The 27,629-nt window shown below is 48.2% G+C and overlaps 2 protein-coding genes across 6 annotated transcripts in view; one reads left to right on the top strand and one right to left on the bottom strand.

Annotated features, from left to right (window-relative positions):
* The first annotated feature begins 4,175 nt into the window (after window positions 1-4,175).
* On the top strand, window positions 4,176-14,091 carry LOC123628532 (glycine receptor subunit alpha-4-like). The gene is given in 8 exon segments (XM_045538289.1): window positions 4,176-4,246; window positions 7,351-7,481; window positions 7,765-7,832; window positions 8,486-8,709; window positions 8,847-8,929; window positions 10,457-10,597; window positions 13,782-14,048; window positions 14,051-14,091. Coding segments are annotated over 8 exon segments (1,026 nt in total).
* Window positions 14,092-18,379: 4,288 nt separating this feature from the next.
* The window catches only part of TMEM31 (transmembrane protein 31), a 25,835-nt gene continuing 16,585 nt past the window's right edge, over window positions 18,380-27,629 (bottom strand). The window contains exons 1-5 of one of the 5 annotated variants that reach the window (XM_045538294.1): window positions 23,629-23,663; window positions 22,067-22,148; window positions 20,688-20,777; window positions 19,380-19,504; window positions 18,380-18,812 (exon numbers count right to left, since the gene is read on the bottom strand). In XM_045538294.1, coding sequence (XP_045394250.1) covers window positions 18,414-18,812; window positions 19,380-19,504; window positions 20,688-20,703 — 540 coding nt within the window. In that variant the 5' untranslated portion in view covers window positions 20,704-20,777; window positions 22,067-22,148; window positions 23,629-23,663 and the 3' untranslated portion in view covers window positions 18,380-18,413. Of the gene's footprint in view, window positions 18,813-19,379; window positions 19,505-20,687; window positions 20,778-22,066; window positions 22,149-23,628; window positions 23,664-27,629 lie in introns of those variants that run through there. The other 4 variants (XM_045538295.1, XM_045538296.1, XM_045538298.1 and 1 more) reach the window with 4 other exon arrangements.

The following is a 27,629-nucleotide window of genomic DNA, read 5'->3' as shown; positions in this document are numbered from 1 at the left end:
ATGGGCCTCCCTCAAGTTCAAATACCCCAGATTTTTTCTGCAAAATCCATACTTAAAATATTCCGCAAAAAGAAGAAAGCCAAATCTTTGAAGCATCACACTTAATCCAATCATTCTGCAAAAGTCCGGAGACCATTGAACATGTCTAACACATCTGCCATTTTGTTTACTCCACCTGAGTCTAGGCTGTGAAAATCCCACCACCACTCCTGCCTGCATGCACACTGCACTATATCCTTAAGTCTGGAGGGCAAAAGGGCTTCCTGTCTCTGCTGACAATGTTCCTAAGCACCGGAAGTTGAGCCCCCGCTTTCAAGTAAACTGTCACATCCTTGGAAGTTGAAAATAACCCTGAAAAGAAAAATTCATATGCAGCAAAATGATGCAGCCTTGCTCCTTAGAGATCCAACTGAAATGCCCTGGTCTTAGTCAGCAGATTTTTTAAAAGGCATCTGTCTTTTCTTTTAACCCCCCTCCAACTTCTTACCCCAATGCTTCTGAAAAGTAGCTAAAGCTCTGAGAGTTTCCTCAGATTGGGGAACACAGCCTGCCTTTCAAGGTACCCCTCAGCCACTTTCTACTTCAATAAGTGAGATGGACAATATGGGGGCCATATGATCTGTGTAATTGGAGTCGGGTCCAGGAAGGTATGCCAAATTATTCTCCAACTTTGACCCCCAAAATGCAGCCCTAAAAGTCACTGAATTTACCAAACACCCAACACGGCATCCCAACACAGACATGCTGCTCCTCAGAGAAGCCTGTTTGTCAGGAGGGCCCCTTTGCAATTTTCCCTGCATAGGGCTGAAATGTGACAGACTCTTCCCTGGAATGAAACATTTATGAAAATGTGCTTAATCCATTTTTAGTAGCTTGGTAGTTTTTTCATGACAAAATAATATCTTTCATCCTGGGAAACATTTTGCCTATTGTAGCTTCTATACAGCCTGAGCACTGCAATAAAGACAGTTCTCTGGCGAGTACGGCAGCCAATTACAAAACAGGAAAGAGGTGCAATGCATTTTGGAGCATGGAGATTCGTAATTTGGTAATGACAAGAGAAAAAGGTTTTGCGGCAAGTCTGGACATGACTTTGTACCCTTCCCACAAAAAGATGCTGAGGTCACCTTCAAAGAGTGTGGCTTCCTGTTGGTGCAGGGAACTCTTCCAACGGGCATCTCTCCTGCTGCTTGTCAACTCCGAACAGCAGCTTACCCAGTTCTTTGCCTCCTTTCCTCCCTTCTTTACCCAAAAAGTCTGCTTCCAGCACCCTAGGAAAGCTGTATCTCCTTACCATGTCAGCCCGACATTTGGTCATTGCTGCAGCCTCACAAGAGGGGATGTTTCCTCCCAGGAAGCTGGCCCTGCTATGATCTCAGCACCCAGGGACACCATGGCGCACACAAGAGGTGAGGCCCAGGACAATGGACCAGTCCCCAGGGGCCTATGCCTTCCAGTAGCCAAGAATTCCAGTCACTGAGTATGAGACCACAGGCATGAGGGGCAAGGGAATAAAAACTGCCTTCTCATTACTCCTTATTACCATTACCTCCTGCTGGCCTCTCTCTGTGTGTCAAACTCATCATTCTTGTTTGACAGGGAAAGATGCAGAGGCACTGAGCTTGAGGACGTGTCCCTGGGTGCCCGGGATGCATCTTTTAACAAATGTTCACTAATTGCCTCTAGTATGCTGGGAAATTGGCGGATGATGTGTCTCTGCTCTCGGGGAGTTCATGATATAGTAGGGGAGAGAGGCAAGTAAGCCAGCAACTGTGACAGAGTGCAACAGAGTGCTGCGAAGGGCAAGGTGAGGGTCCTGTGGGAACACACTGGAGAACCACCTAACTCAGACCACCTAACCCTGAGGGGGATGGGGACAGTTCCTGAAGTCTCCTTGGACAGAGTGACAACAAAACTCAGTCCAGAGGGGTAAGAATGGCGGGAAGAGTACTTTGGGTGAAGGGAAAGCTGGAGAAAGAGAACAGGCAGCTCTACATGCAACAATGGGACAGACGAGCAGAGCAACCACATCATGCAGGGCCTCAGGCTGCAGCCTGCGAGCAATGGGGGACTGTTGAACTGCTGAAGCCAGGGAAGTGACATGATCAGGTTTGCCAGAGGGAGTGAGTTACACACAGGAGCCAAGCACCCCCGTCCCTCCCATCCTCCCACCAGCTCCCCAGCCCTGAACTCTGCCTCGACAGGAGTGGGGATTGTGACACTTAAGGGAAACACAGAGCTGGTGTGAGCAGGCGAGAGGGCGGCTAAAGATGTTCTAGGATAATTGGTATTCTGCATTTACTGACCATATAGGAATTATTGGAGGCTTGTAATGTTTTCAGTCCCAACTCCAAAAGCCCAGCTCTCCAATCAATATTTAATGTGTATTCTTTATAATTCTCTTCTTTCCCTTTCATTTGTGATTTGAAAATTCCTCTTCCTTAATAACACAGCCAAAAGGGAGCTGCAGCAAAGGTTCCACTCATGGTTGCCTTGTTAATCCATCTGCATAGCCAGTGGGGCCCATAAAAGAGCTTCTGACCCCTCTCTGGCAGGGTTGGGGAGGCTGCAGTCAGCTGCGGGATTGACCCGGGGAAGGCGGCTCAGACACCCCCCTCCCAGCACACACGCAATCAGAACTCCGCAGAGCAGGTGGGAGAGTTCCCCCTGAAGGAGAAGCGAAGACCCTTGGCTTCTCACTGCTGTCGTTTTGGAGGAGAAAGTGACAGTGAAGATAAAGGAGAGATGGAGAGGAAACAGAGATGGAGAGAAAGTGAGGGGGAAAGAAGAGAGGAGACAGACACAGAAGGTGAGACAGAGAAGAAACAGGGAAACAGGAGATTGGAGCGTGAGGTGGAGAGAGGATAGATGAAGGCAAAACTTCAGGGAGAGGGAAGAAGAGAGGAGGAGATTGGAGAAAAGGAGGGAGAGCAGGAGAGGCACTGGCAGTGGGGGAGGTCCCGGAGCTGTAGAGATGCCGCCTGGGAACGTTTGGGGAAGGGCCTGGGGAAGGGTCGGGCAGGAGAAAACAGAGCTGCTGAAGCTCTGGGTGCTGTAAGCAAATGTGCAGAAGGTGAGGGAGCAGGACACCCACCCTCTGCCTCTCTCCATCCTGGCCTGAGGGCTGCTAGGTCACTGCCCTTGCCCCTGCTGCGATTCCTCTGAAGCCTGCAGAGCCTGCTCTGCACCACTATCCCTCCCCAGGGCCAGGCTGGGGACAGGGTGTGGGGAGGAGGGATTCTGAGAGCTACAGAGAGCCCCAGGCTCACCCGGGAGGACCTGAGGGAGGGAAGCAGGCAGGACAAAGGATGTGCAACTACCAGGAAGGACAGACTGTCTCGCAGGCAGACTAGACATGAGAAGGGCTCCGAAGTTCCTTTGTGTCTTCCATTCTCTGCACCTCTGTCCACAGTAGGGGGAAAGCTGCCCTAGCCCTCCGCCTCCTCTCGGACCTGAAGCCCTCGGCTTGAGAATACCCGTAGCTCCACCTAAACCTTCTCAGGTCTTTTCCCCCTTATAAAAATCATTAGGAGTTTCCTATTGGGCCCGAGCTTGGCTCCAGGCTAAGAGGAAAGCTGTTGGGAGAGAGGGGGTAGCAGGGCCACCTAAGTCCCCTCCTCCAGCCAGAGAGTTAGAGACTGGACGGAACACCTCTGGCCCTCCCCAAGCAGCAGCAGCAGCCCAAGCTCCTCCCCGGCACACAGATACACGCTCTGAACCCCTCCAGCTGCTGCCGACTGTGCCTTTAAATTGCTGCTTTCGGAGGGTGCATGGAGGGGGGTGGTTGGAGGGAGGGAAACATCTTCCTACTGGTCTCCCTCCTCCCTCCCCTTCAAGACTCTCCAGGGTTTGGAGAGTGCTGCCCAAAGAGAACCTTTTCTAGCTCCCAGCTGGCAGGCTGAGGCCCTCCGGAGCCCAAGGCAATCCCAAGCAGGAGCCGGTAGGGTTATCTGTGTCAGGATCATTTCCAGGGGAATAGTTCTGGCTCCTGACTGATAAAGGCAGGGCAGAGAAGAGGCAGAAGAAAAGAGAGAGCACAACTCTTAGCCCAGCTGCACCGGCTCCTTGCGAGCTGCCCCAGTTGGAGACAGGCTCTGTACTTCTGGTGTTCCTGCAGGGATATCCCCTCTCACACTGGCAGCCAGGCTGACAAAGGGCTCCAAGATCCCCGCGAAATGACAGCTCTTGTTCCTGCAACCCTCTCCTTCCTTCTCCTCTGGACACTGCCAGGGCACGTCCTCCTCAGGTGAGCTGAGCGGGGGTGAGGAGGTGCATGCAAACGCCGGCCGAGGGGCAGCCAGGGTGTCTGGCACAGTTTCCTCTAAGTTTGCACAAGGCCCCCAGTCTGGAGGGCTCTACGGGAGGATACACCCTCACTTTTCATTAGAGATGTAAAGTCCCCGGTGCCAGTGCCCGTGGGGAGGCTTGTGCATGGGTAGGAGTTTCCTGGGCCCAGGTAGGGGCTAAGTAGCTGAGCCCCAGAGTGGACGCTGTCTGTCCTGCCACCCAGCCTGTCTCCCTACCAGCTGGGCCACACACCATTCAGATCCCTAAAAAGGACAGCAACATCTATCAGCTGCATGCCCAAGAGGCTTCAAGTAGCAGGGGTTTACCCCAAGACCACCTCAGGATGGAGCTGGACTGGCCAAACCTTGGACCTCTGCGGTCACCCTGCCTGTGTACACATGGCTGGCTGCTCACTGTCTCTTCAGGGGCACTAAGTAGTAATTTCCTGGACTTGCAAGCAAGACATACTTGGGGCTTTCTGTAACTGACCCCCCACCAATTGCCCCTTTCTCATTAGACCAGGAGCCAGTCTAGGTTGGCAGGGTGAGCTGAGCAGGAAAGATGGCTGTTGCTTGGGCTGACCTGGTCATAAGAGGAGTGCCTCCCAAGGAGGAGGGGGTGAGTGCCACCACAGCATCCTCTTCCTCTTCTTCTTAGTCCAAGGAGCACTCAGGGATGCTTGCCTCTGAGGAGCCTGCTGCCCCACTGCTTGCAGACACATTGGGTTGGCAGGAAGGCAGGTAAGCCGGCAGAGTGGGGCAGGGAACTTCTGAAGGGTGAAAAGCAGCTCAAAGCGGAATGGCAGCTCAGCTGGAGTTGATAGGAGGATGCAGGCTGAAGGGGGCACCCGGCTGGGCCTTACTGGCCCTCACGGAAAGGAAGTTGCCTCAAAGCCCGAGCTCCAGTGGCAGCATTCCCACTAGAGCTTAAAGAGTGGAGGCAGTTAGAGCAAGATGGGCCCTTAGAGATATGGAGTCCAGGTCTTTCATTGCACATATGGAAACTGAGGCCCAGAGAGGAGCAGCAACTAGTCTAAGGTCGCTCAGGTGCCCAGCAGCAGAATCAGAGCTCTCCCCCTACCCTACCCGAGAGCCTTGCATGAAAAAGATTGTCAGCTCTGGAGCTTCCTAGGTCCTGCCAATGTGTGGGACTTTCCAGGAATGAAAGAGAGGAAGGAGTGGCGGCACACAGCGACTCTGCTCTTAGGTCTTCAGACAAGGTGGCCCCAGAAAAAGGGGCTGTAACAGGGGTTGGGGCCCAAGACAGCAGAGTCCACAGCTTATGCCAGGGTCCTAGGGCTGGGACTGGCAGGAGAGGTGACCTGAGAGTGGGGCTGAGGATGGTAGGGAGGGTCTGGTTGCTCCATGTGCAGGGCCATGTGGCCTCCCAGCATGCAGGGGGCAGGTGGCCAGCAGCAGCAGCAGCAGCACCTGGCTAGCGTGGACATCCTGTGGTGAAGCCACAGACTTCTGCTTGCTCCAGCACCACCACCAGCCTCCTCGGATTTTCAGAGTCTGCTTAGGCCACCTGCTCTGGCAGCCCCTGCTAGGGGCTAGGGAGGCCTCTGTCTTCAGGGTAAGAGCTCCCTCTTTCTAGGGGGATTCAAGGAGACAGGACTCTAGGAAGTTCCGGTGGGGCTGCCACTGACCTTCCCCCACTCTGGCTCCTTGGCTGCCCACCCTGGGCTGTCTGCATCATGGTATTGTGATAGATAGACCTAATTTTGAAGCCAGTAGCTCTGGGTTTGAATCTTGGCTTTACCACTCACTAGCTACACAGTCATGAAGAAGTCACTTCACCTCTCTGATCCTTAATCTCCTCATTTATATAATGGAAATAATCACAACACTTATCTGAGAGGACTCTGTGAGAACCAGATTAGACAAGGTGTGCAAAGCATTTAGTATGTGCCTTAGCTATTTTTATTATTCTGTTGTTCACTGGCTGGTGCTTGCATTTACTGGGAAAGAGGGGCCCGCTGGCTCAAAGGATAGTTACTAGGACCCGGCAGGAGAGCAGCCATACTGCCGCCCAGCCCCACAGTGTAGCAGTAGCAGTGGCAGTGCCCTGGGCCAGTGATGATGGCAGGATGGGGCAGGAGGCACCTGGCCCAGCCAGGAGTGCAGCCTGAGCTCCACCCCTGCCACCAAGGCTTTGCTGAGCTCCGGGTCCCTAGTCTGTTAGCTGGTAATCAGGCATGTGGAAGAGGCTTTGCTGCTCTTAGAGGCAAACTTGTCAGAGGAGAAGGGGGCTGGCTTCCAAGCTAGGCTAAAGCACACTGGCTCCTTCCTCAAAATCAGGCTGCTAGGAGGAAAAAGATGGAAGTTGACCTCAGCATGTCCACTCTACAGGGAGGCTTTCCCATGCTCCTAGAGCCCCGCTTTTCCACCGTATTTGCCAAAACTAGTTCCCTTGCCTGCAGCAGCCATAGCCCTGAATTAAAATATAGCTCAAAACAGAGCTTCCTGCTGGAGCATGCACCAGAAGCCAAGACTCCCTCTTTCAGAAGCTGGGTTCTAGATCCTGAGCAGCCCAGCATGAAGCCCAAGCAACTGAGACCAACTCACAGGGATGCAAGTTGTCCTTGAGCCCTTTCCATCCTTGCCGGATCATTTCCAGTGAGACATCACTCTTCTTTGGGTGCTCTCAAAGCACCTTCAGGAAAAGAACACTGGATGACGCTTCAGCCCGAAGTTTGGGTCCTGAGCCTGTCACTCAGTAGCTCTGTGACTTTGGACAAGTCACTTTTCCTTTTGAAGCCTCAGTTTTCTCATCTGTAAAATAGAAATTATAGTCTTCACTGCCATCTCACTGAGAACTGTGAGGGTAAAAAGATCTAATCTATGTGAAAGCACTTTTCTAGTACTAACTGGTGAGCTGCCATGTTGACTTGTGGCTGTTTTTGTTCTTTTCATTTTGCAAATGGCACCCAGAGACCCATCCTCTCCTATCCTCCTGCCTCATGGGGACATCAGTCAGAGGTGGGTGGGGATGGGGAATGAGAGAGTCTGCGATAAATGCAGAATACGACTGGCCTCAGACTTCTTTACCTCTCCTATCCAGGGTGGCTTTGGCAAAAGAGGAAGTCAAATCTGGGACCAAAGGGTCCCAGCCCATGTCCCCCTCTGACTTCTTAGACAAGCTTATGGGGCGAACATCCGGATATGATGCCAGGATTCGGCCCAATTTTAAAGGTAAGAAACCTTCATCCTACAAAAGTCCCTCCGTCCCCACCACTTTTGGCAGCACACCACCCAGCCAGACTCTGTCACTTGCCACAAGGAAAGGAGGCTGGAAGTCCGGCGTGAGTTCTTACAGCTGAGATAGGGCCTCTCCTCCCCTTGGCTCATGGGCCTGTGTAGCTGGCATTACCTTCTCCCAGCAGTGGCCCGGCCTGAAGCTAAGGGAGGGAGTTCTGGGATCTGCTACCAGTCTCCTGGAATGCCCTGCCAACAGGCTGTGCTTTGCTACCCTTAGGCCCACCCGTGAACGTGACCTGCAACATCTTCATCAACAGTTTCGGCTCCGTCACTGAGACCACCATGGTAAGGGGTCTCCCTGTTCCCTGCTTCCACTCTAAGGTCAGTGGGAGAAGCCCACCAGATAGTAAGCATTTCCTCCCTCTTCTGTCCTCTCCCTGTTTCGTGCTCACGGCTAAAGCCATGGGATGTCTGAAGCTGGTCACTGGGAGGACATTTTTCCCTAGCCCCGGATTTCCATGGCTAAAGACAGACGAGCCTAAGCAGCAGATGGCGAAACATGTGAAGTAGCTTGGTGTAGAGCACTGGCTTTGGAATCAGACAAACCTGGGTTCAAATCCAGACTCTACCATCTCATAGCTGTGTGACCTTAGGCAGATTACTTAAATCTCACTTTGCCTCAGTGTCCCCATCTGTAAAATGGAGATCATGACAACACTGTCCTCACAAGGTTGGTGTGAGATTTAAATGAGATGATGCATATAAAGAAAGCACTTAGCAGAGAGCCTGGCACATAGTAAGTGCTTAAATGAAGGCTTTTTCCCTACCCATCTTTGCCATATCAGCCCAAGGCAGGCTCCTTCTCCAGTGGAAAATGCCCACTGCCCTGGAGATGCACTCCCAGCATTTCCTCCACATGGCTTTCCTGCCCATGCAGGCTGGCTGGGGCCCTGGGAATAGCACTGCCTCTGATAGGATGCCTCTCTGCACCCTCCCAGGACTACCGGGTGAATGTCTTCTTGCGGCAGCAGTGGAATGACCCACGCCTGGCTTATCGAGAGTATCCTGACGACTCTCTGGACCTCGATCCCTCCATGCTAGACTCCATCTGGAAGCCAGATCTGTTCTTTGCCAACGAAAAAGGGGCCAACTTCCATGAGGTGACCACGGACAACAAGTTACTGCGCATCTTCAAGAATGGGAATGTGCTCTACAGCATCAGGTGCACCTGGTGAACAGCCAGGAGTTTGCATCAAGAGAAAGAAGGCAGATGGAGGCTGAGGGGTGGGAGGAGAGTTCTCCTGTGCTGGGCTGGGCCCCAGTAAACCGATGTCACTTCTTTCTTTCTGTCCCCACCAGGTTGACCCTAATTTTGTCCTGCCCGATGGACCTGAAGAACTTCCCCATGGACATCCAGACCTGCACGATGCAGTTGGAGAGCTGTAAGTGTCTCTAGAGAGTCACAGAGGAAGGCCTGGAGTAAAAGCTAGTTAACCCCATCCCACAGGATTCCACCCAGGAAAAGGACCATCCAGAGTGGGGAGGGACTGGCCTAAGCACACCCAGTCAGTTCTTGGCACAGATGATACTAGGAGCCAGGGATCTCTAACCCCTAGCCCAGTGTGTTTTTCCATTCCCACACTATTTGCTGGTCTGGCTGTTCCACAGGGCTGGGGAATGGGAAGATGCCAGCCTTACATACAAATGTGCTCATGCTGGTTGTGGGGGGCGATTTGAGAGGCACCTTCTCTGCCAAAAATATGGTCCATCTCACAGTGCCTGAAGTCATTCTACCTTTACTCCCCTGAGTCAAGACATTGCAGATGCCTATAAAAATGCCAGTGGGTGAAAGGTGGGGGCACTCTTTAAACCCTGATTCTCCATGAACACAAATAACCTATGTAGAGAAGTAGGAGAGGACAGTTCTAGGCAGAGGACAGTGACTACATTGGAGAGGTCAGCCAAGGGCTCCTCTATGGCAGGGGTGCCAGCCTGTAGGGACTGCCCAAAGTGCAAAGGAGCCAAAGGATGACAAGGCTGGACCATCACCTATTTCCACTCTTTCCCCATCTCCTGGGTGAGGGGAGACTGTGAGATCAGGAGACACCCACTCAGTGTTTAGAGAAGAAGGCTTGTAAGGCTGTTTTCAGCTGTGGTCAGCTCTTTAGAGTTTATAAACCACTTTCACATCCAGCCTCTCATTATCCCTTCATAACTCTGAAAAGTGGGTAGAGTAGCTACTATTATCACAATTTTATAGACGGGGAAGTGACTTACCCAAAGTCACACAGGTACTCTGGGTGAAAGCCCTACACTGGATGTCTGTGAGCCTTGGTGTTTCTGCTCCCATCCCTACCCGACATGTGTGAATATAATCGTATATGTGGCATGAGCTTTCAGGAACTGCTAGCTATCTGTGAACAACTTGACATGTTCAGATATTAGCTCTCAATCTGTCCCAATTCAAGGCCCTGGCTAGGAGTCTGTGGTATGCACATTGTCCCATGCATGACTGGCAGGATATAAATAGCTCTTTCCTCCCTGAGGTGAGGTGGCAGAAGCCCTGACTCTGAGGCTGGCTCAGATCAAGACATGTGGTTGGTACACATGCTTACTCCCCTGGGTTTGAGATATGGCAGGAGGCTCCCAGCTGGGTTCCTTGACATCTTTCCAACCCTCTTGACCTGCTTTCTAGGTCTGCCAGAATAGTTTCTGTTTGGGCCTTCCTCGAGCTTGAGAACTAAGTAGGAGAGGAGTCTGGAATCTTTCTGATTTACCAACTTAGGATGGGCCCATGAGACAATGACCAAGTACCCCCTTCAGAAAAGTTTCCCTTTCCAAGATGAGCGTGAAGCTCCTAAACCCCAGGCCTGACTCCTCGACTGTTCTCTCCTACCAGTTCTAACCCTATCCCTACCCCCACCCAACACCCACACTCTGCAGCCCTCTGCCATCTCTGTCACTTTCAGTTGGCTACACCATGAATGACCTCGTGTTTGAGTGGCTGGAAGATGCTCCTGCTGTCCAAGTGGCTGAGGGGCTGACTCTGCCCCAGTTTATCTTGCGGGATGAGAAGGATCTAGGCTATTGTACCAAGCACTACAACACAGGTAAAAACCAGGATCTTTACTGGCTGTGAGCCACAGGAGAACCTTCAGATGCGAAGCAAGGGGACAAGGCAGCCAGCCTCTACTGAAGGCCCAATCTATGCGAGATGTGGTTCCAGGTGCTTCATATACCGTATCTCGTTGTGGTAGTGATTATCAACACCATTTTTTCAGAAAAGGAAAACCGAGGTTCTAAGAGGTTAAATCAATTGTCCAAGTGACATAGCTAGTAAATGGCAGGTTTGGAACTCAAATCCAGATCTGTTTAACTCCACAGTCCATGTTCTTGTCCCTATCACATGCTGCAGAGCAAATGGGCCTGTTACAGAGAGTGGTAGAAGTTTCCCACTTTTCCCAGGGCCAACTGTGTGTGGAAGGTGGGGCATGCACGTGTGACAGTGGTCAGCGGCTGTGCTGAACCAGGAGGGAACAGGCCTGAGGGCAGCGGCCAGCTTATCGTGCACACCTCCCACTGCCGCCACCACTGCCCTGGTCTCACGAGCTGCCATATTTTCCCAGGTGTGAAACGTGAGCCAAAAAGTGGAGAAGGGCTGCCTTTCAGTCTGAGCATCTGCCCGCTGCAGCTCCTCATTTCCCCTGGCAATTTGGCTGCCAGGAGCTCTGACCCTGAGATAGAGGCAACAGGCTAAAGAGGAAAAGGTCCTGGGTCCCTCCCATGGTTCACCAACATGCTTTGGGTGCTGCCCCATGAGTATGTGTGTGCATATATATGAGGGTGTGGGGAGTGGGGAGAGAAAAAGGCCATTTAATTTAGAAAATGCAGGTGGGAGTGGAAATTGGTATAACCTTTTTGGGAAAAAAGCTGGTAATCTGTATGTAGGTCAATGGTTTCCAAACTTTGGTGTGCATTATATTCCCCAGGGGAGTCTGTTAAAATGTTGATTCCTGGGCTCTATCTCTTGGAGATTCCGATTACATACACTTGGAATAATGCCCAGAAATCTGCATTTTAATAGGTATCCTGAGGATTCTGACGCAGGTGGTCCAGGAAACATACTTTGAGAAACCTGAGTCTAGAAGCTCAAATTTTTTTTGCTACTTAATTATGGAAGAATCCCACACGTTAGAATGTATTATACAGAAATATTCCAAAATATCACATTGACTTTACACCCCAAGAGGGCTCCTGGGTCACTGTTTATACTAGAAAAAACTTAAAACTGTTCTAAATATCCACCAATAGGGCAGAGGTTAAGTAAATTACATAGTGCATCTGCCTGGTGGAATAGTATGCAGACGTTAAAAAGGATGCTTACAAGGTGCTTATATGAATGTGGGAAAGTATGAGTGAAAGAAGGTAAGATTCAGAATTATATACACAAAATGATTACATTATAGTGAAAAATCAAACCAAAAACATGCACTTAAAAATCCTGCAAGGAAATAGAACTAAATGTTTCTAAAGATATGTGGATACAATGGATAAGAGCAAAAACTTTGGGGGCAGATAGAGCTGAGTTTGGATATTACTATTTACTAGTTGAGTGCCCTTGAGAAACATAACTCAATTTCTTCATGTCTCAGTATCCCTATCTGTGATATGAGAGATAATTTTACTTACCCCAAAGAGTTGCTACAGGATTAAATGAGATAAAGTATATAAAGTCAGGTTCCTTAGCAGAAGGATCATAAATGTAATCTTATGAATATTATTATTCCTTCTCTACTTCTCAATTTTCTATACTAAACTAGTGTTAATTTTGTAATTAAAAGCAAAACTGCTGGCCGGGTGCTGGTGGCTCACACCTGTAATTCTAGCATTTTGGGAGGCCAAGGTGGGAGGAGAGCTTGAGGCCAGGAGTTTGAGACCAGCTTGAGCAAGAGCAAGACCCCCTGTCTACAAAAAAATAGAAAAATTAACTGGGTGTGGTTGGTGCACCTGTAGTCCCAGCCATTCAGGAGGCTAAGGCAGGAGGATGGCTTGAATCCAAGGGTTTGAGGTTATAGTGCACTATGATGACATGCCACAGCACTCTAGCCCAGGAGACAGAGCAAGACCCTGTCTCAAAAAATAAAAACAAAACAAAACAAAACTGCTGTTACACAAAGAAAAAAAGAAGGGAAGGTGGGACGGGAAAGAAAATGCAAGTACTTAGTAAAGGCATGTCGTGGCAAGAAGCCGGGGTGGGGTGGGGTGAGGTGGACTCAGGAACAGTAGGTGGTCACAGCACCCTACAACATGTCAAAGCCTTAATCAGTCATTGCTGAAATCACTGGCCTTGAGGAGTCAGGTAGGCCTGATAAGACTAAGCCTAAACCAGAACAAAGTAACATATCCATCCTCTCCTTTTTGTTTGGGTCATCCTGAGCCTCTGCTTCTGAAAGAAGCTCTGACCTAATGTTTTCTTAGCCCCGGGGCCATGGGAAGCAGGATAAAGTGAAGAAGGCTGGCAGGGGAGGCGAAGCATCGGTCCATGTGCCTTGAGGCCAATGTACTTTTTGCTGGTGGAATAGATTACTGCTGCCTGATGCTCTATGGAAACCTGCTGCCTGCTGTTCAGAGCTGGTCTCTGTTGGGCATTGTTTCCAGATGTTTGCTATCCGGCTCTTCTCACTTGCTTAAGACACGGGCAGTGTTTATCCCAGTGAATTGTTGTTGCTAGAGAGCCTCTGTTCTGGGGTACTAGCAAGTGCAGGCCGGGCTGCTGAGATCTGAATGGAGTCTAAGCTAATTGCTTTGTTAATAAAGATAACAATAGTAACAGCTACCTATGTGCCCAATACCTCAAATACATGGTCTCATTTAATTTTTCCAATAACCCAGTGATGGAGTTGGTATTGTTATTACTGTTTTACAGGCAAGGAAACTGAAGCTCAAGAAGCTTGGGTGTTTTGCCCAAGGTCACACAGCTAATAAGTGAAAGGTTCGGGATTCAAATCCAGGGAGTCTGACTCTGGAGCCCTCCTGCTCTTTATCCGCTTGCTGTGCTATCAGGTGAAAGTGCTAGGAGCAAGAGGCCAAGTCTTCGATGGCCGCTCTGAGAGTTCCCTTAGTACATACATCTGGCACTAACTGGGGCTATTTTGAAAGTCTCCTTTATTGGCCCAGCTGAGGTACCCAGAGGCTGGCCAGCAGAGATCCGGTACCCTAGTCTTACCCTAGTTTCCTCAGGCTCAGCCACAGGCTGGGGACCTGGACCCTGATACATCACCTCTTTTCTTGCAGGGAAATTCACCTGCATCGAGGTAAAGTTTCACCTGGAACGGCAGATGGGCTACTATCTGATTCAGATGTACATCCCCAGCCTACTCATCGTCATCCTGTCCTGGGTCTCCTTCTGGATCAACATGGATGCTGCTCCTGCCCGTGTGGGCCTGGGTATCACCACCGTGCTCACCATGACCACCCAGAGCTCTGGCTCCCGGGCCTCTTTGCCTAAGGTGAAGAGACATACAAGAGAACTTGTTTGCTATAAGGCTCTCCATTTCCCATTCATCCCATGTGCCCTCCTGCTCACTATTTACCTTGGATTTAAGGTTGAGAAAAGCCACTGAGAAAGAGCTGGTGTCCTGCATTCTCTCTTCCCCCAGAACATACTGCTAATGACATTGGTAACAATGTGGAGGCTGGAGTTAGCGATGCTATCTGGCTAGAGAATGAGTAGAAACAGCACCTTACCTACTTTGACTTCCCTCAGGAAACACTAGCATGTCCAAGACCAAAAGACCCTTAGCAAGTAGAAAGTCCTATTCCCTCATGGTACAGAAAGGTAAAATGACCTTCTCAAGGTTATACCCTACAAGAAATAACCAAAGATGTATCAGGATTTTGAACCAATTTCTGTCCTCTTGCTGTTTCAGAAATCAGGTACAATTACTAAGAGCTCTAGAGACAGTGACCATTCTTTTGGGACGAGAGCATTTTGAGGTAGCAAATAGCAATTAGAGTTAGTGGACTCTGGTCATCTGGGGCCTGGTGATGTTTTGATTATGCAGAAATATTTGTGCTGATGAGACTGCACAAAGGTTTTCCATGCTTTATATCATCATGCAGGGAATTTAGAGGTCACCGCAAAGTCCTTATAGTCAACAAGGCTCTGAGTACATCAGAGAGCAAGGCCATTTATTCATTCAATAAATATTTATTGAGCATGTACTATGTACTAGGCACTATATTTTGTCATGGAGAAATGACGGGAAATGAAAGCAACACAATTCCTTATGGATCATATACTGAATATATTCCCTCTTGTACCAATTTGTTGGGAACCAGGCCCTGTGATCTCCCATCTCTTAGTGCTTGTTTCTAATAAAGCTTTTTACTGGGAACTTAAATAGGCGGTAATCTGGGTTATCCTGGTAACTTTGTAAATTAGCTATATGGAGTAGTGGTTGAGATTCGGAGATTAGAGTCAGGCAGATTTGGGTTTGAGTACCAGGCTCATCATTAGCGTGACCTTAGGCAAATTTCTTAACCTCTCAATCTCCTTGTTTGTAACATGAGAATAAGAATATTACCTCTTCCAGAGGGTTATTGTGAAAAATAAATAATGTATCAACACACAGGACAATGTTTGGCACATAGTAACTGCTCAATAAATGTTAAGTATTGTTATAATTATTAATATTAGGTGTCAGGGTTGAAAAAATTGAGATTGAGTGGTGGATCTGGGATGAAAGCAGCTGGTGTTATCCACAATTATTCTTGAGTTGCCAGGAAACCTTTGAGGCAGTCCAGACCCCAATAGGGATAAACAGTGTCAAAGCTCAGATCAGGATCACGTGTCCCAGGAAAAGTTGTCAGGGATCACTTTCCATAAATGTATTTCCTAGATGGACAGGGATATTGATGAGGCTCTGAGAGGCAAGCTGGACTTAGGCAAGGGGAGCAAGGCCAGGCTGGGCTATGGTGGCTGTGTTTTGGTAGTGGCCTTGTATGGAGACCAGAGGCAGAAAAGTAGTTCAGACCCAAGAACCCTGCCCTAGTTTATTGCCTCTGCCACGCAAGGAGATTCTCCTTTAACTCAGGGATGTACTGCAATTTATGCCTTATTCTTGCCAAGAGAATTTCCTTTTCTGGCCCCCTCCTGTGAGTGAACAGCATCCATCTGCTCCCAGGAATCACTTAGTTTCCTCATTTGGAAAAAGTGGACTTTATTGGATAGTTGTTTGTTTGCAGAATTTGGTGCCTTCTTGTCAGATTTTAATGATCTTTTTCATGGCCTCATTGGCCAGTAAGCAAAATATCCAGGCATGTACCCCAAACTAAATAGCCTCATTAGCCAGCCCCACAGAGCAAGGAACTCCGTAAACCAGGGAGCATCTGCTCACTCCTGAGTTTGTGCAACACTAGGTTTGGTGGGAGCCCCAAGGAAAGAGATGGAGCCAGGCCAGGGGCTTCTGAAAGCCACACCAACCCCCCCACCCCAATACAACTTTAGTGTTCAGGATGAGAGTGGCAGAGACTTACTTTGTAAGGGAACTCAGCTAGGGTGGCATTCCCCATGTTCCCAGGAAACCATTCCTTCTTTGTCCTTATGAGGCCACCGGAAGGCACTGATCACCATCATTTTGCCAGGCCTTTGATCTCCTTAACTGCAGGTGGCTCAGAGAAGAATGGAAGGGCTAAATGGAAGCTTTTATCAGAGACTGGCAGACTAGACCTAAAGTTGCAGCAGGGAGGAAAGACCCAATTTTCTCTAGATCCTTTATTTTTTTTTTCAGCAGGGAAGGAAGGGAGGGAGGAAGGAGTAGATCCTGTAATCTAAATGGCTTACAACTCTTGGGGCAGGTAGGTAGCTCTTGGTGAGGAAGGCAAAGAGAGAAGCAGAAGCCAGCAGAGACAAACAAATTGCTAAACCATCCACCCAACCATTCATTCAAAAATGTATTATGTGCCAGGAACTCAGATAGGCATTGGAGATAGAACAGTGAATGAGATAGAAACAGTCCCTGCCATTGAAGAGCTAGTGAAGGGAATGGTTAAGTGTGTGATGGATGCTAAGAAGGTGTAGATAACCTGGGCACATATAGCAGGACAGCCAACACAACTGACATGATCAGGGAAGGCTTCCCAGAGGATGTGGCATCTAAACTGAAAACTGAAGGATAAGTAAAAGTTATCCAGGTAAAGAAAGGGGGAGGAAGATTGGCTCCTTGGGAAACAACTGAAATAGTTCACCATGGCAGAATCATAGATTGCAATGGGTGCGATGAGCCTGAAGAGGTAGGCAGAAGCCAGATGTTATGGTAATGGGAGCATAGACCGTATCATAAGGGTAATGGAGAACTACTGAAAGGTTGTAAGCAGGGGAGTGATATGATCAGATTTACATTTTGAAACCAAAACTCTGGCTGCTGTTGGGAGAACAGATTGGAGGTGGCAAGAGTAGATGCAGGGAGACCATTTAGGAAACTTGCAGTTTTTCAGATGACCTAGAATAGTGAGTGAATAGATTCCTGAGATTTTTAAAGACCTATTATTATTGACATGCTCATCATTAACAAGACTTTCTTCCTGGTGCTTAGGGTGTCCTTTCTTTTGATGGCCCAAAGCACCTTCATGGCCCTCCCTTGTCATTAACTCATTATTGATTTTCATAGGAAGTATTTGACATCCCTGGGGCACAATGGGACTAAGGGATGGTGAATGAAATAGGATGCCTTCTTACTAAGTGGCAAAGTGGAGACACCAAAGGATGCTTAATCAGGGTGGCCTAGTAATCCACAGCCACCATCTCAATGACATTGCCCTAAAAGAAGTAAAGTGGTTTTCTCACCCTTAGTCCTGTTGTCATTTAGGGCCATATAATTCTTTGTTTTTTGTTTTGTTGTGTGTGTGTGTGTGTGTGTGTGTGTGTGTGTGTGTATTAGGGGTCAGGCAAGGGGCTGTACACTGTAGGATATTTGGCAGCATACCTGGCCTCTATCCATTAGATGCCAGTAGCCACCACCAGTCCAAAATTGTGCCACCAAAAATGTCTCTAAACATTGCCAAATGCCCCTGGGGTGGGCAGAGTTGTCTCCAGTTAAAAACCACTGAGGTCGAGGGTTTAACCAGTGAAGCCTGCTCCTTACCTGAAGGCTGCAGCAACTTCATTGCCCAACATAGCAGAGGCTAATGAAATAAGTGGCCTGTCTTAAATCCTCCTGCTGGGGAGTGCTATGGGGTGAGCTCAGCAGCTCAAAACTATGTAGGGAGGCAATCTGGCTGAGGAGGTGAAAAGGTCTTTTAAACTCAAGCGCTGTCCCCCTTCCTGGCCCCACCTAGCTGCAACCCTGTTCCAGGAGAGGGCAGTGTTCAACCTTTACAAGGGAAGTGAGATAAAAAAAAAAAAAGTGCTTAGAGGCTGCCAAGGCAGGTAGTGAGAGGAGAGCACTAGGCGCCGGTTAGGTGGGTGCGAACAGCGCCTTGCAATTTGCAAAGCATCCTTACAGGGGGTAGGTGGTGCGCCCTTGGAATCCCTGCCCTGTTCTCCTTTCCAGGCTGAGAAAGGAGTCAGCTCACTCCTAAGCTCAATTCTTCAGCCATGCCTCTTGCAAAGAACAGCAGGAAAAACCACAGGGTCAAGGGAAGAACAGGGGTGGAAGAGGGAAAGGAAGGAGCTCCTAGTCTGTCAAACTATAAGCTTTGGCAATGCCCCTGAATCGAAAGCCCAGGACCCTCAAGTCTTAGTGCTACCTTCTCACTGGGTAATCTTGGCTAAGACTCTCTCTGGGCCTTAAGCATCTTCACGTGTGTCACCTGGGAATCATGGACCCTGACCAATTAGCACCGTGGCTGTGAGGATCCCAGGAGATAACAGAGGGCAAACAAACACAGTGTTCATGTTCATTGCTGTTTATTGAAGGAAAGGAATTAAGAGAAGATAAGAATGAAAAGAATAATCAGAAGCAGAATCACAAAACGAGTAAAGAAATAGAGGAAGAGAAGTAGGGGAAGGACAGGCAGGTAGAAGTAGAAGGAGGAGAGCGCAGAGAGGTGGAGGAGGATAGGTAGCACGATCTCTTTGACATGGATCTTCAGACAGTGGGATGTATCGTGGAAAGACTCTTTAAAAACCAGAAGAAATTCAGGATAAAACTGAAGAACATCAGGCAGTTGATACGGGCTGGAAATCCACTGCATAGGCCATGGAAGGACTCCGAGAAGGTTGACTCTTCCATTGGTGGATGTTGTAGGTGTCGTACGTGAAGGCAATTGACATCTGGATGGCTGTGTGCCTGCTCTTTGTGTTCGCTGCCCTACTGGAGTACGCTGCAGTCAATTTTGTCTCTCGTCAGCATAAGGAATTCATAAGACTTCGAAGAAGGCAGAGGCGCCAACGCATGGTAAGTAAAACTAGGGAGGGGCCCACTGCCTTTCTTCTTTGGACTCCTTCCTCCCTACTACTCCCCCCATAAACCAAGACCCAACCTAGCAGTTCAAGGACTAGGCAGGCAATCGTGAGCCCTGGATTCTATTCCCAGGCTGGTCACAGTTAAGCTAAGACTTGAACCTCTTTAATTCTGTTTCCTTATCTGTCCAATGGGACATTAATCCCTGTGAACCATATAGTAGTGATTGATTAACAGCATGGGCACAGTGCCCAGCACAGAATAAGCACTGAAAATGTTAGCTAGCATTAGAACCTTATCAAGTTAGCCAATGTGAGATTGCTTTGGGAAGTAGTGATGGTTACTCCTAGCTCTGCCCTTACCCCAGGTTGTCATACACTAATTGGTGGTTAAGAATTCAAGAGTCAGGCAGGCATTGGTGCCTTTTTAGGTGAGCAATACAAGAGGGTCCCCATAACTAAGCTGGAATTGAAAAACCAATACTTGCCTCTTCTTGCTGTTGGACTTCTTCTCTTTGATCTTCATTGGGCGCATCAGAGTTGTTGGGTTTGAGCTGTTGTTCTCCCTCACTCTTGTCTGTTAACCGCATTTCTTCTACAGTACAGTGATCACCTGGGGAAACATAAGAGGAATCTTGTCGTCATGACAACAGAGGCAGTTTATCCCCCAACTGCCCAGACAATAGGTGCTAGGTAAGTTGTCATGACAACCGAGGTGCCTGTGCCACCCTCACAGAAGCAGGTGTCCAATTATGAGCAAAGCTGAAAGCTTTTGCTGAGCTACCTATTGGTTGCTTAATCACCAGACAGAGTTCTGGTTTATCTTGAGCTCTGACTCCATGTTTGCTGCCTAATCTCAGCACTCTAAAACCAAAGGGACAAACACATAATGACCTCTGGGTGCATAGGAAACAATGATCTTAACCCACTGTTAAAATCCTGGCTCTAGGCTGTCTGGGCCACACCAGCACAAGGACTTTTCCTAACACTCCACCTCCCACCTCAACTGCTCCGGGGCACCCCTACCATATGTCCGCACTAAAAATATCTCACAAATCACCTCCGTGGTTTCATGTGGCTCACTAAGGTCCCTTTCTGCTGAGGGCAGGGCTCCTGTCTCATTTAGGGGTTTGTCTGAATTTATCAATTCTTGCCTCACTTTAGTCCTTCCATTGGCCCCTGGGAGACATGCCCTCTAGTGGATTGATCCACAACTGCATCTCCTTGAGTAGGACTCATTCTTTATGAGACCTAAAAGCCTTTCCTGTCCCATATGGCAGGTTAGAAAAAAAATAGAGAGAACTGGCAGAAGGGCAAGAAAAGATGATGCTCCATTTTCTAAGCTAACTGTCCCCATCCCCTCTTTGGCTGTGTCAGATCTGCCTACAGGTACCAAACTCCTATCTTTATAGGGGTTTCTATCTTGATGCCTTCTCAATGCCTACCTTGGAAACGAAGAGCAGGCTGCCAACAAATCCAGAGTCCTTTTGCTGGCTAAATTGCCTGTGTGGATGTCCCAGCAACAAAAGGCTGCCAGAGTTACTGTAGAGCTACTCCAGGTTGACACTAGTCCCACCTCCTTCCCTGCGCCCCTCCAACTCCCAACTGCCCACAGCCTGTCCCCTCCTGCTCATATATACATTGCTCGTGAGCTCATAATGGAGCGTGTCATAGCCAGGGCTCAATTATTACAGAGTTATGACAGCAGCCTGGGCCCTCCCTGCTGAGGACCCTGAAGCCTGCCTGAAAGTGGGCTGAGGCTCATTATAAATGTGAATAAAACCTGAAAATCAAACCTGTGCCATTAATCATGTCCCTTTTTCAAGTCTTCTAAAGCCATTGCCATCCCATTGCCTATAGCAGGAATCCTCGAGGCACTAAGTAGGCTGAAAAAGTTGACAGAGAGTTAATTCATTTCTAGAACCTCTCTCTGGGCCTTCCTGTTCCAGGTAGAGAAGCAGAAGTCCTCTGTCTGAGAGGAGCCCTGTCGGAGGAGGGAGGGGAATCTGTAAGATTTTCGGAGAACCCTTAGCCAAGAGCAAATTAGGAATGTTCTAGGACTCAGCCAGCTGTTGACCCAGCTCCAGGCTTAATCCTTTTCTTCTCTAATCTCTCCTCAACCACCCATCTCCATGGCACGGTGGTCTCCTTCCATGTCACTGTCTAAAGCGGTTTAATTTTTTCAGTCTACTCCTACTTTGTCTTCCCAGCTAGTCCATAAGCCTCCCAAGGGAAGGGGGAAGCTCTCTTTTTCATCACCTTAGCAGGCCTTAGCACCAGGCTCTGGCCACAGCAACGGCATAACCCAGGCTACCAACTTTTGCAGGCTGATTGGCAAGGGCTCCCTCTCAAACTGAACGAGTGAAAGCCCTGCCATGATCAATAGAATAACTTGAGAACTGGAAGAAATTTCAAAATACTGCCCAATCCTCTCAGAGGCTTGGTCCCAGAACCCTGGTCACCTCTCTGCATCCTTTAGCACCCTCTTCCATTTGCCATTCTCCAATCTCTTTTCTTCCAGCCTCTCTCACTTTAATGGATATCACTCTTTCCCATCTCCACACCTTACCTCCTACACTGTGCCTTCTCTCCCCAGCTTGCTTTTGGAATATCTACTCTCTCCAGCTTCTCAGCCCTTCTCCCTTATAAACAGGCACACAAAAAAGCTCTATTTCAACAGCCATAGAAGCCACAAAGTGGCATTTAAGGTTCCATTATCCCTCCCCAGCCCACACAGATACCCCTCAGAATTTGGCCTAAATAGATAATATTCAAATGCAGGACCACCTACCCTTGGATTTCAGGCCACCCATCTTCTATTCCTCAACTACAAGAGGTACAATATGTTAAAACCAAAAAGAGCCTAGAGCAGCTTACTCTGTTAGCCATATTTTCTCTCCCATGCAAAATGGCTTTTTTCCAGCCTGAAAAATATTAAATATTTCCCAAAAATTACCTCTAGATTTACTGTGATTTGGAGAAAAGGGAAAATAATTGAATTTATAGAAACAGGAGTAGCAGTTGGATCCAACTTTCTCCTTCAGAGATTTTTGGCAAACATTCCGTGCTTATGTCCTCTAGCTGGGCTGCTGAGGGGATCAGGGTGAACAGTGGGGAACAGGGTGGCCTGAGGGACCCTGAACTGGACAGCAAGGGAGAAAATCCTTTTACTTACCCCCCTCATTTCTCAATTCCTTGTGAGATATTTTGTTTGTCTCTGGTTCTTCATCTCTAAAATGGGTCCGCCACAACCTCTGCTGATAGAATAGTGTGAAAATGGATTAGAGAATACACGCGAGGTGAGCCAAGCCCTCTGGTGAATAAGGCTATGGAAATAACTTTGAGCAGACAGCTAATGCTGCCCCACTACAACAACCCAAAGTGTGACCACAGCAGTGAACTGCTTCTGGCCCACACAGGTACAACTCTCTCCACAAAGACTCTTGACAGAATCAAGGGTTGGGCAGGAAAGCTCTCTGGCGGGCAGATTTAGAGACATTCTTTCCTGTGCTGAAAGTACCACTGCTTTTCTATAGGCTAAAGGGCATCAGGCCACTGTGCAGGGTGGGGCAAGGAGAAGTGTTTTTCCTGCCAAGTACTTTGTAACAGTAAGATTCTCTTCTGAGTTGGATCTTAAGTTTGAGACCCTGATAGCATACTGGCTTCACAAGAGCAAAAAGCCATTCCTTTCCCTATATTCTGAAGCATGTGGTTTATCAGTCCCTTTATTCATTCGGCAGGTATCTACTGAGTGCCTGTTAGTTTCCAGGCGCGGTGCTAGGCACTGGGGAGATGGCAGTGACCAAGCCCGATGCCGTTTCCCAAGTTTATACTATGAGTCCACAGGCAGCACAGCAAAAAGATGGGATCTGTTGGCGAATCTCCGGCCTGAGCATGCCTGCGCCCGACATCCAGTAACTGGCCTGCCTGTGTAATGACAGGACAGCTTCTGGTGATGTCATAATCAAGGGTTACTGGGACCCAGCACACCAATGTCTCATCTGTGAAGCCACTTTTCGATGTGTTATCATGGCTGCAGAGGTCCCATTATAAAGACCGTATGATGTTCCTCTAACTGCACAGAGTGTTTAAAACCTACTTTCTCCACATTATATATATATATGTTATACCCATACAATATATACATATCTTGTTCTTATAACTTATAGTAAATGTCTCAGGTAGCTGTAGGGTGACCAACTTTTCCTGATTTGCCTTGGACTCCCCCAGTTTTAGCAGTGAGAGTCTCAGGAGCCCCCTCAGTCCTGGGCAAACTGAGATGGTACCTGGCATCATCCTAGAAGGGGCCACTGCACTTCAGGTGATTTCTTAGACAGCTGAAGCTTTTACTCCAAAACTATCAATGCTTTTTAAAATAATAACCATCTTTAAAGGAAGTGTTTCTCAACTCTGTCCTTTAGAAGTAAATAAAATTAGGTTTGTTTGGGTCATATGTAAAATAAGAGTAAATAGGCTATGAGTGGGAGCCTGAGGGTCTCATATATAAGTAAAGCTCTCACTATTGAACACTCAGGGGCTTTGACTCACTCTCTCTCTCCCTCTCTCTCTCTACCTCTATTTCCCTCTCTGTTTCCATCTCTATCTTTTATCTCTCTCTTTCTGTCCTTACTTCCTGGCTCCCAGCTGTGTCATAGCTACTTAAGGTTGTCAGCTGATTATTGGATAAATGGCCTTTCTGCATTCTGCCCCATTACTTAGTGCTTATATAAAGTTTACCTTGGCTGGGCACGGCCTCACGCCTGTAATCCTAGCACTCTGGGAGGCCGAGGTGGGAGGATCACTCGAGGTCAGAAGTTCGAGACGAGTCTGAGCAAGAGCAAGACCCCATCTCTACTAAAAAATAGAAAGAAATTAACCGCACAACTAAAAGTATATAGAAAAAAGTTAGCCAGGCATGGTGGCGCATGCCTGTAGTCCCAGCTACTCGGGAGGCTGAGGCAGGAGGATTGCTCGAGCCCAGGAGTTTGAGGTTGCTGTGAGCTAGGCTGATGCCATGGCACTCTAGCCTGGGCAACAGAGTGAGACTCTGTCTCAAAAAAAAAAAAGTTGACATCTTCTGTGTTAATGTGTTTATCAAAAGGCATGCATTGTCTATGAATGGAATATGCATTGGGTAATAAATGTTACCCTGGATGTACCGACCCCTATTTCAAATTTACAGAGAAGCACACATAGCTGCAATAGAGTGGGCAGCCCTACCCTAATTTAGACAACCCATGAGGTTATTTTAAACTTTTGGAATTTTCAGCTTTAAGTTGAGATAACTTTTTAAAAAGATACTATATAGAAGAACTAATTCCAAGCTTTTGAAAGTCATTAAAGTCAAGTGCACTAAGTTTAAATATCTCAGCTTCACTGGCTAATGGTTTTGTTGTTCTGTTTATTACCAGTCAGAGATAACTTGACATTAAAATGTCCCTCTCAGGCCAGGCGCAGTGGCTCACGCCTGTAATCCTAGCACTCTAGGAGGCTGAGGCGGGTGGATTGCTCGAGGTCAGGAGTTCGAGACCAGCCTGAGCAAGAGCGAGACCCCATCTCTACTAAAAATAGAAAGAAATTATATGGACAGCTAAAAAATATATATAGAAAAAAAAAATTAGCTGGGCATGGTGGCGCATGCCTGTAGTCCCAGCTACTTGGGAGGCTGAGGCAGGAGGATCGCTTAAGCCGAGGAGTCTGAGGGTTGCTGTGAGCTAGGCTGATGCCACTGCACTCATTCTAGCCTGGGCAACAAAGCGAGACTCTGTCTCAAAATAAATAAATAAATAAATAAAAATAAAATGTCCCTCTCACAGTGGCTGGCACTTCACTAGGTTTTAGATGGCTCTGAGTGATGTTACGCATTTTACAAAGGCAGCTTGGGGCCTATCTGCAAACGGAATCATAACATATGCCATACATACCGCATATAGCTGCTTAGCATACATCTATCTCATGAGTAGTTGTGTAGCCATAAAAAGCATACAGTGGGCCTGTGTGCCCACCCACCTTGTCTGCATAGCATCACCTATGAGATATTAATGTGTGGCCTGGTCTCTGTCCCTCTGCCTTAGAGCTTTGACCTCAAATTCTGCCTTTTCTTCCTTCAGGAGGAAGATATTATCCGAGAAAGTCGCTTCTATTTCCGTGGCTACGGCCTGGGCCACTGCCTGCAGGCAAGGGATGGGGGTCCAATGGAAGGTTCTGGAATTTATAGCCCCCAACCTCCAGCCCCTCTTCTAAGGGAGGGAGAAACCATGAGGAAACTCTACGTGGACCGAGCCAAGAGAATTGACACCATCTCCCGGGCTGTCTTCCCTTTCACTTTCCTCATCTTCAATATCTTCTACTGGGTTGTCTATAAAGTGCTGCGGTCAGAAGATATCCACCAGGCACTGTGAATAGGGTGGAGGCTATAGAGTCCAGCTGCTGGCTTCCTGCTTCCTCCTGGGTGGCTTTCCTCCTCCTTTAGACTCCATCAGGGGCTTGAACATTTCCTTCCTGATCTCCCAACTCAGAACTTCAACTACCAGTCCCAAAGCTACGTGGGCCTATACTGCATGGTGCCAATGGTGGCTGTACTTACAAAGACGGCTTGTCTACCCTAGTCTAGATTTTCTCCATACTCTCCCATTTCTCATGAGACTGAGGTTTGGCCATGTTCCTGGGGCCAGGATGACTTTCTGCCCTTGCTGGAGCCTCTCTGTTTTCCAATACTCCAGTGGAGACTATTCAAACCACTGCTACTAGATTCTGGCATTTGTCATCTTAATCTGCACCACTCCCACCCAGAGCCTGGCCATTGCTCTGCCCTTTCTGTCCCTCCTACTGTAGGCTCAAATAGGGAGTCTTTTCTATCTGCAAGTGCTGCCCTATGTGACCCAGGCAGGTTTCCTTGCAGTGAGAGGAAGGCAAAGTCACAGGTTCCCCACCTCTGGACAGGGTTGAAGCAGCCATGGGCTGCACTGGCCTAGAGCATTGCTGTGTGACCCAACAGAGAGGAGTTCAAGTCTCCTGGGAAGCCCCACACTGTCAGAATTGGGACAGAAACATTGGACTCTCAGAAAGACCACCCTTCTAGATCCACCTAAACTTCCTGGTCTCAGAAATATGTATTCTATTCCTAACTAACTAGCGTGGTGTCAAGGTCTGTTGGACTGCTGGGGAGTATAAAAAGAGAGAAAAGGTTATTCTTTAAGAAACTTACTTGATGAGGCCGGGCGCGGTGGCTCAAGCCTGTAATCCTAGCACTTGGGAGGCCGAGGCGGGCGGATTGTGTGAGCTCAGGAGTTCGAGACCAGCCTGAGCAAGAACGAGACCCCGTCTCTACTAAAAAATAGAAAGAAACTATATGGACAGCTAAAAATATATATATAGAAAAAAAATTAGCCGGGCATGGTGGCGCATGCCTGTAGTTCCCAGCAACTCGGGAGGCTGAGGCAGTAGGATCGCTTAAGCCCAGGAGTTTGAGGTTGCTGTGAGTTAGGCTGATGCCACGGCACTCACTCTAGGGCAACAGAGTGACACTCTGTCTCAAAAAAAAAAAAAAAAAAAAAAAAAAAGAAACTTACTTGATGATTCTAGAAAACTTTCAAGAAAAGGGAGATCCAAGGTAGTAGGACCCAGGAAGAGTAGAATACAGAAACTATCCTCAGAGTTGTTTGTTGCCTGGGCTTTCATTTGTTTCTTTTTTTTCTCCAGAGTTTCTTTATTTTTCCAGATCCTTCATTTCCAACTTGCTCCTTCACCTCCTTTTCCTGAGCAAATAATGGTGTCATGCAACCTTGTTCAGGATAGAGTGGGCTTCGAGGTTCCTGGGGAGGAAGTAGGCATATAGATGACCCCTATCCCAGACAAACACTGACTTGACCAACCTCAGGGTAGCAGTTGTAGAAGTTAGAGAGCCGTGAATCAGAGTCGTTTCTTCACCCTTGTCTTGTTTCCCTTCTCCTTCCACAGTGAGGGGCAGTTAAGAGGTGTAGCAGTCAGTTGAAGCTATCAGAAATGTCAGAATAGAGAGGGTTGGTGTGGAAAAGCCCATTTTAGGCCTGACATACCATTAGGACATGAGGATGCATGTGTCTGACACACTGAGTCCTTTGCAGTGACCCAACTGTGAGGAACTGAAACAGGAGAGATTAAAGTGTTGGGCTAATAGCTAGAAGAAAGAGGTGATCAAATGATCTCTTAGACATCTTTTCCTTTTCTCTGGAGCTAGAATGATTAACCACATTAAGTCCAATCTCTCTGTCTCTCTCCCTCTGCCTCTTTCTCTTCCTCCCTCCCTTTCTCCCTTCCTCTCTCCACATGGTGTTCCAAATTGAAAGTCAATAAATCCAATCAATGTTCAAAGCCAATCCTATATTCAAACCAAGAGCTCGGGTTTCTTTCTCCTTTTTTTCTATTGAGTTTATCTGCTCTTTTCTGTCCACTGAGATACTGCTCTTGTCTGTCTCTTGGTTTTGAGGAGAGCATTCTGGGCTGATTAGGGTAGCTGGGCCAGAAATTATTTTTATTGACAATATTATCACTCTGGTGCTAAGAAGATCTAAAACTAAAGAATAGGCTTAAGGGAGGAGATTGAATTGAGAAGGGCAGAGAGCCCCTGTTTTCCCATTTCTGCCCAGGTAGTGCCAATCAATGAGAGACCACAAGCAATACCCTTTTGAAAGGAGCAGAGAGTATCTCTTTGATACTCTCCATGGCGGGGCTGGGGTGTCAGGCTGCTGCAGCCCGAA

The sequence above is a fragment of the Lemur catta genome, chromosome X (genome assembly GCF_020740605.2).
Source record: "Lemur catta isolate mLemCat1 chromosome X, mLemCat1.pri, whole genome shotgun sequence".
NCBI classification, from domain to species: domain Eukaryota; kingdom Metazoa; phylum Chordata; class Mammalia; order Primates; family Lemuridae; genus Lemur; species Lemur catta.
The sequence above is the reverse complement of the archived record's forward strand: the minus strand, read 5'-3'. Positions and strand labels throughout refer to the sequence as shown.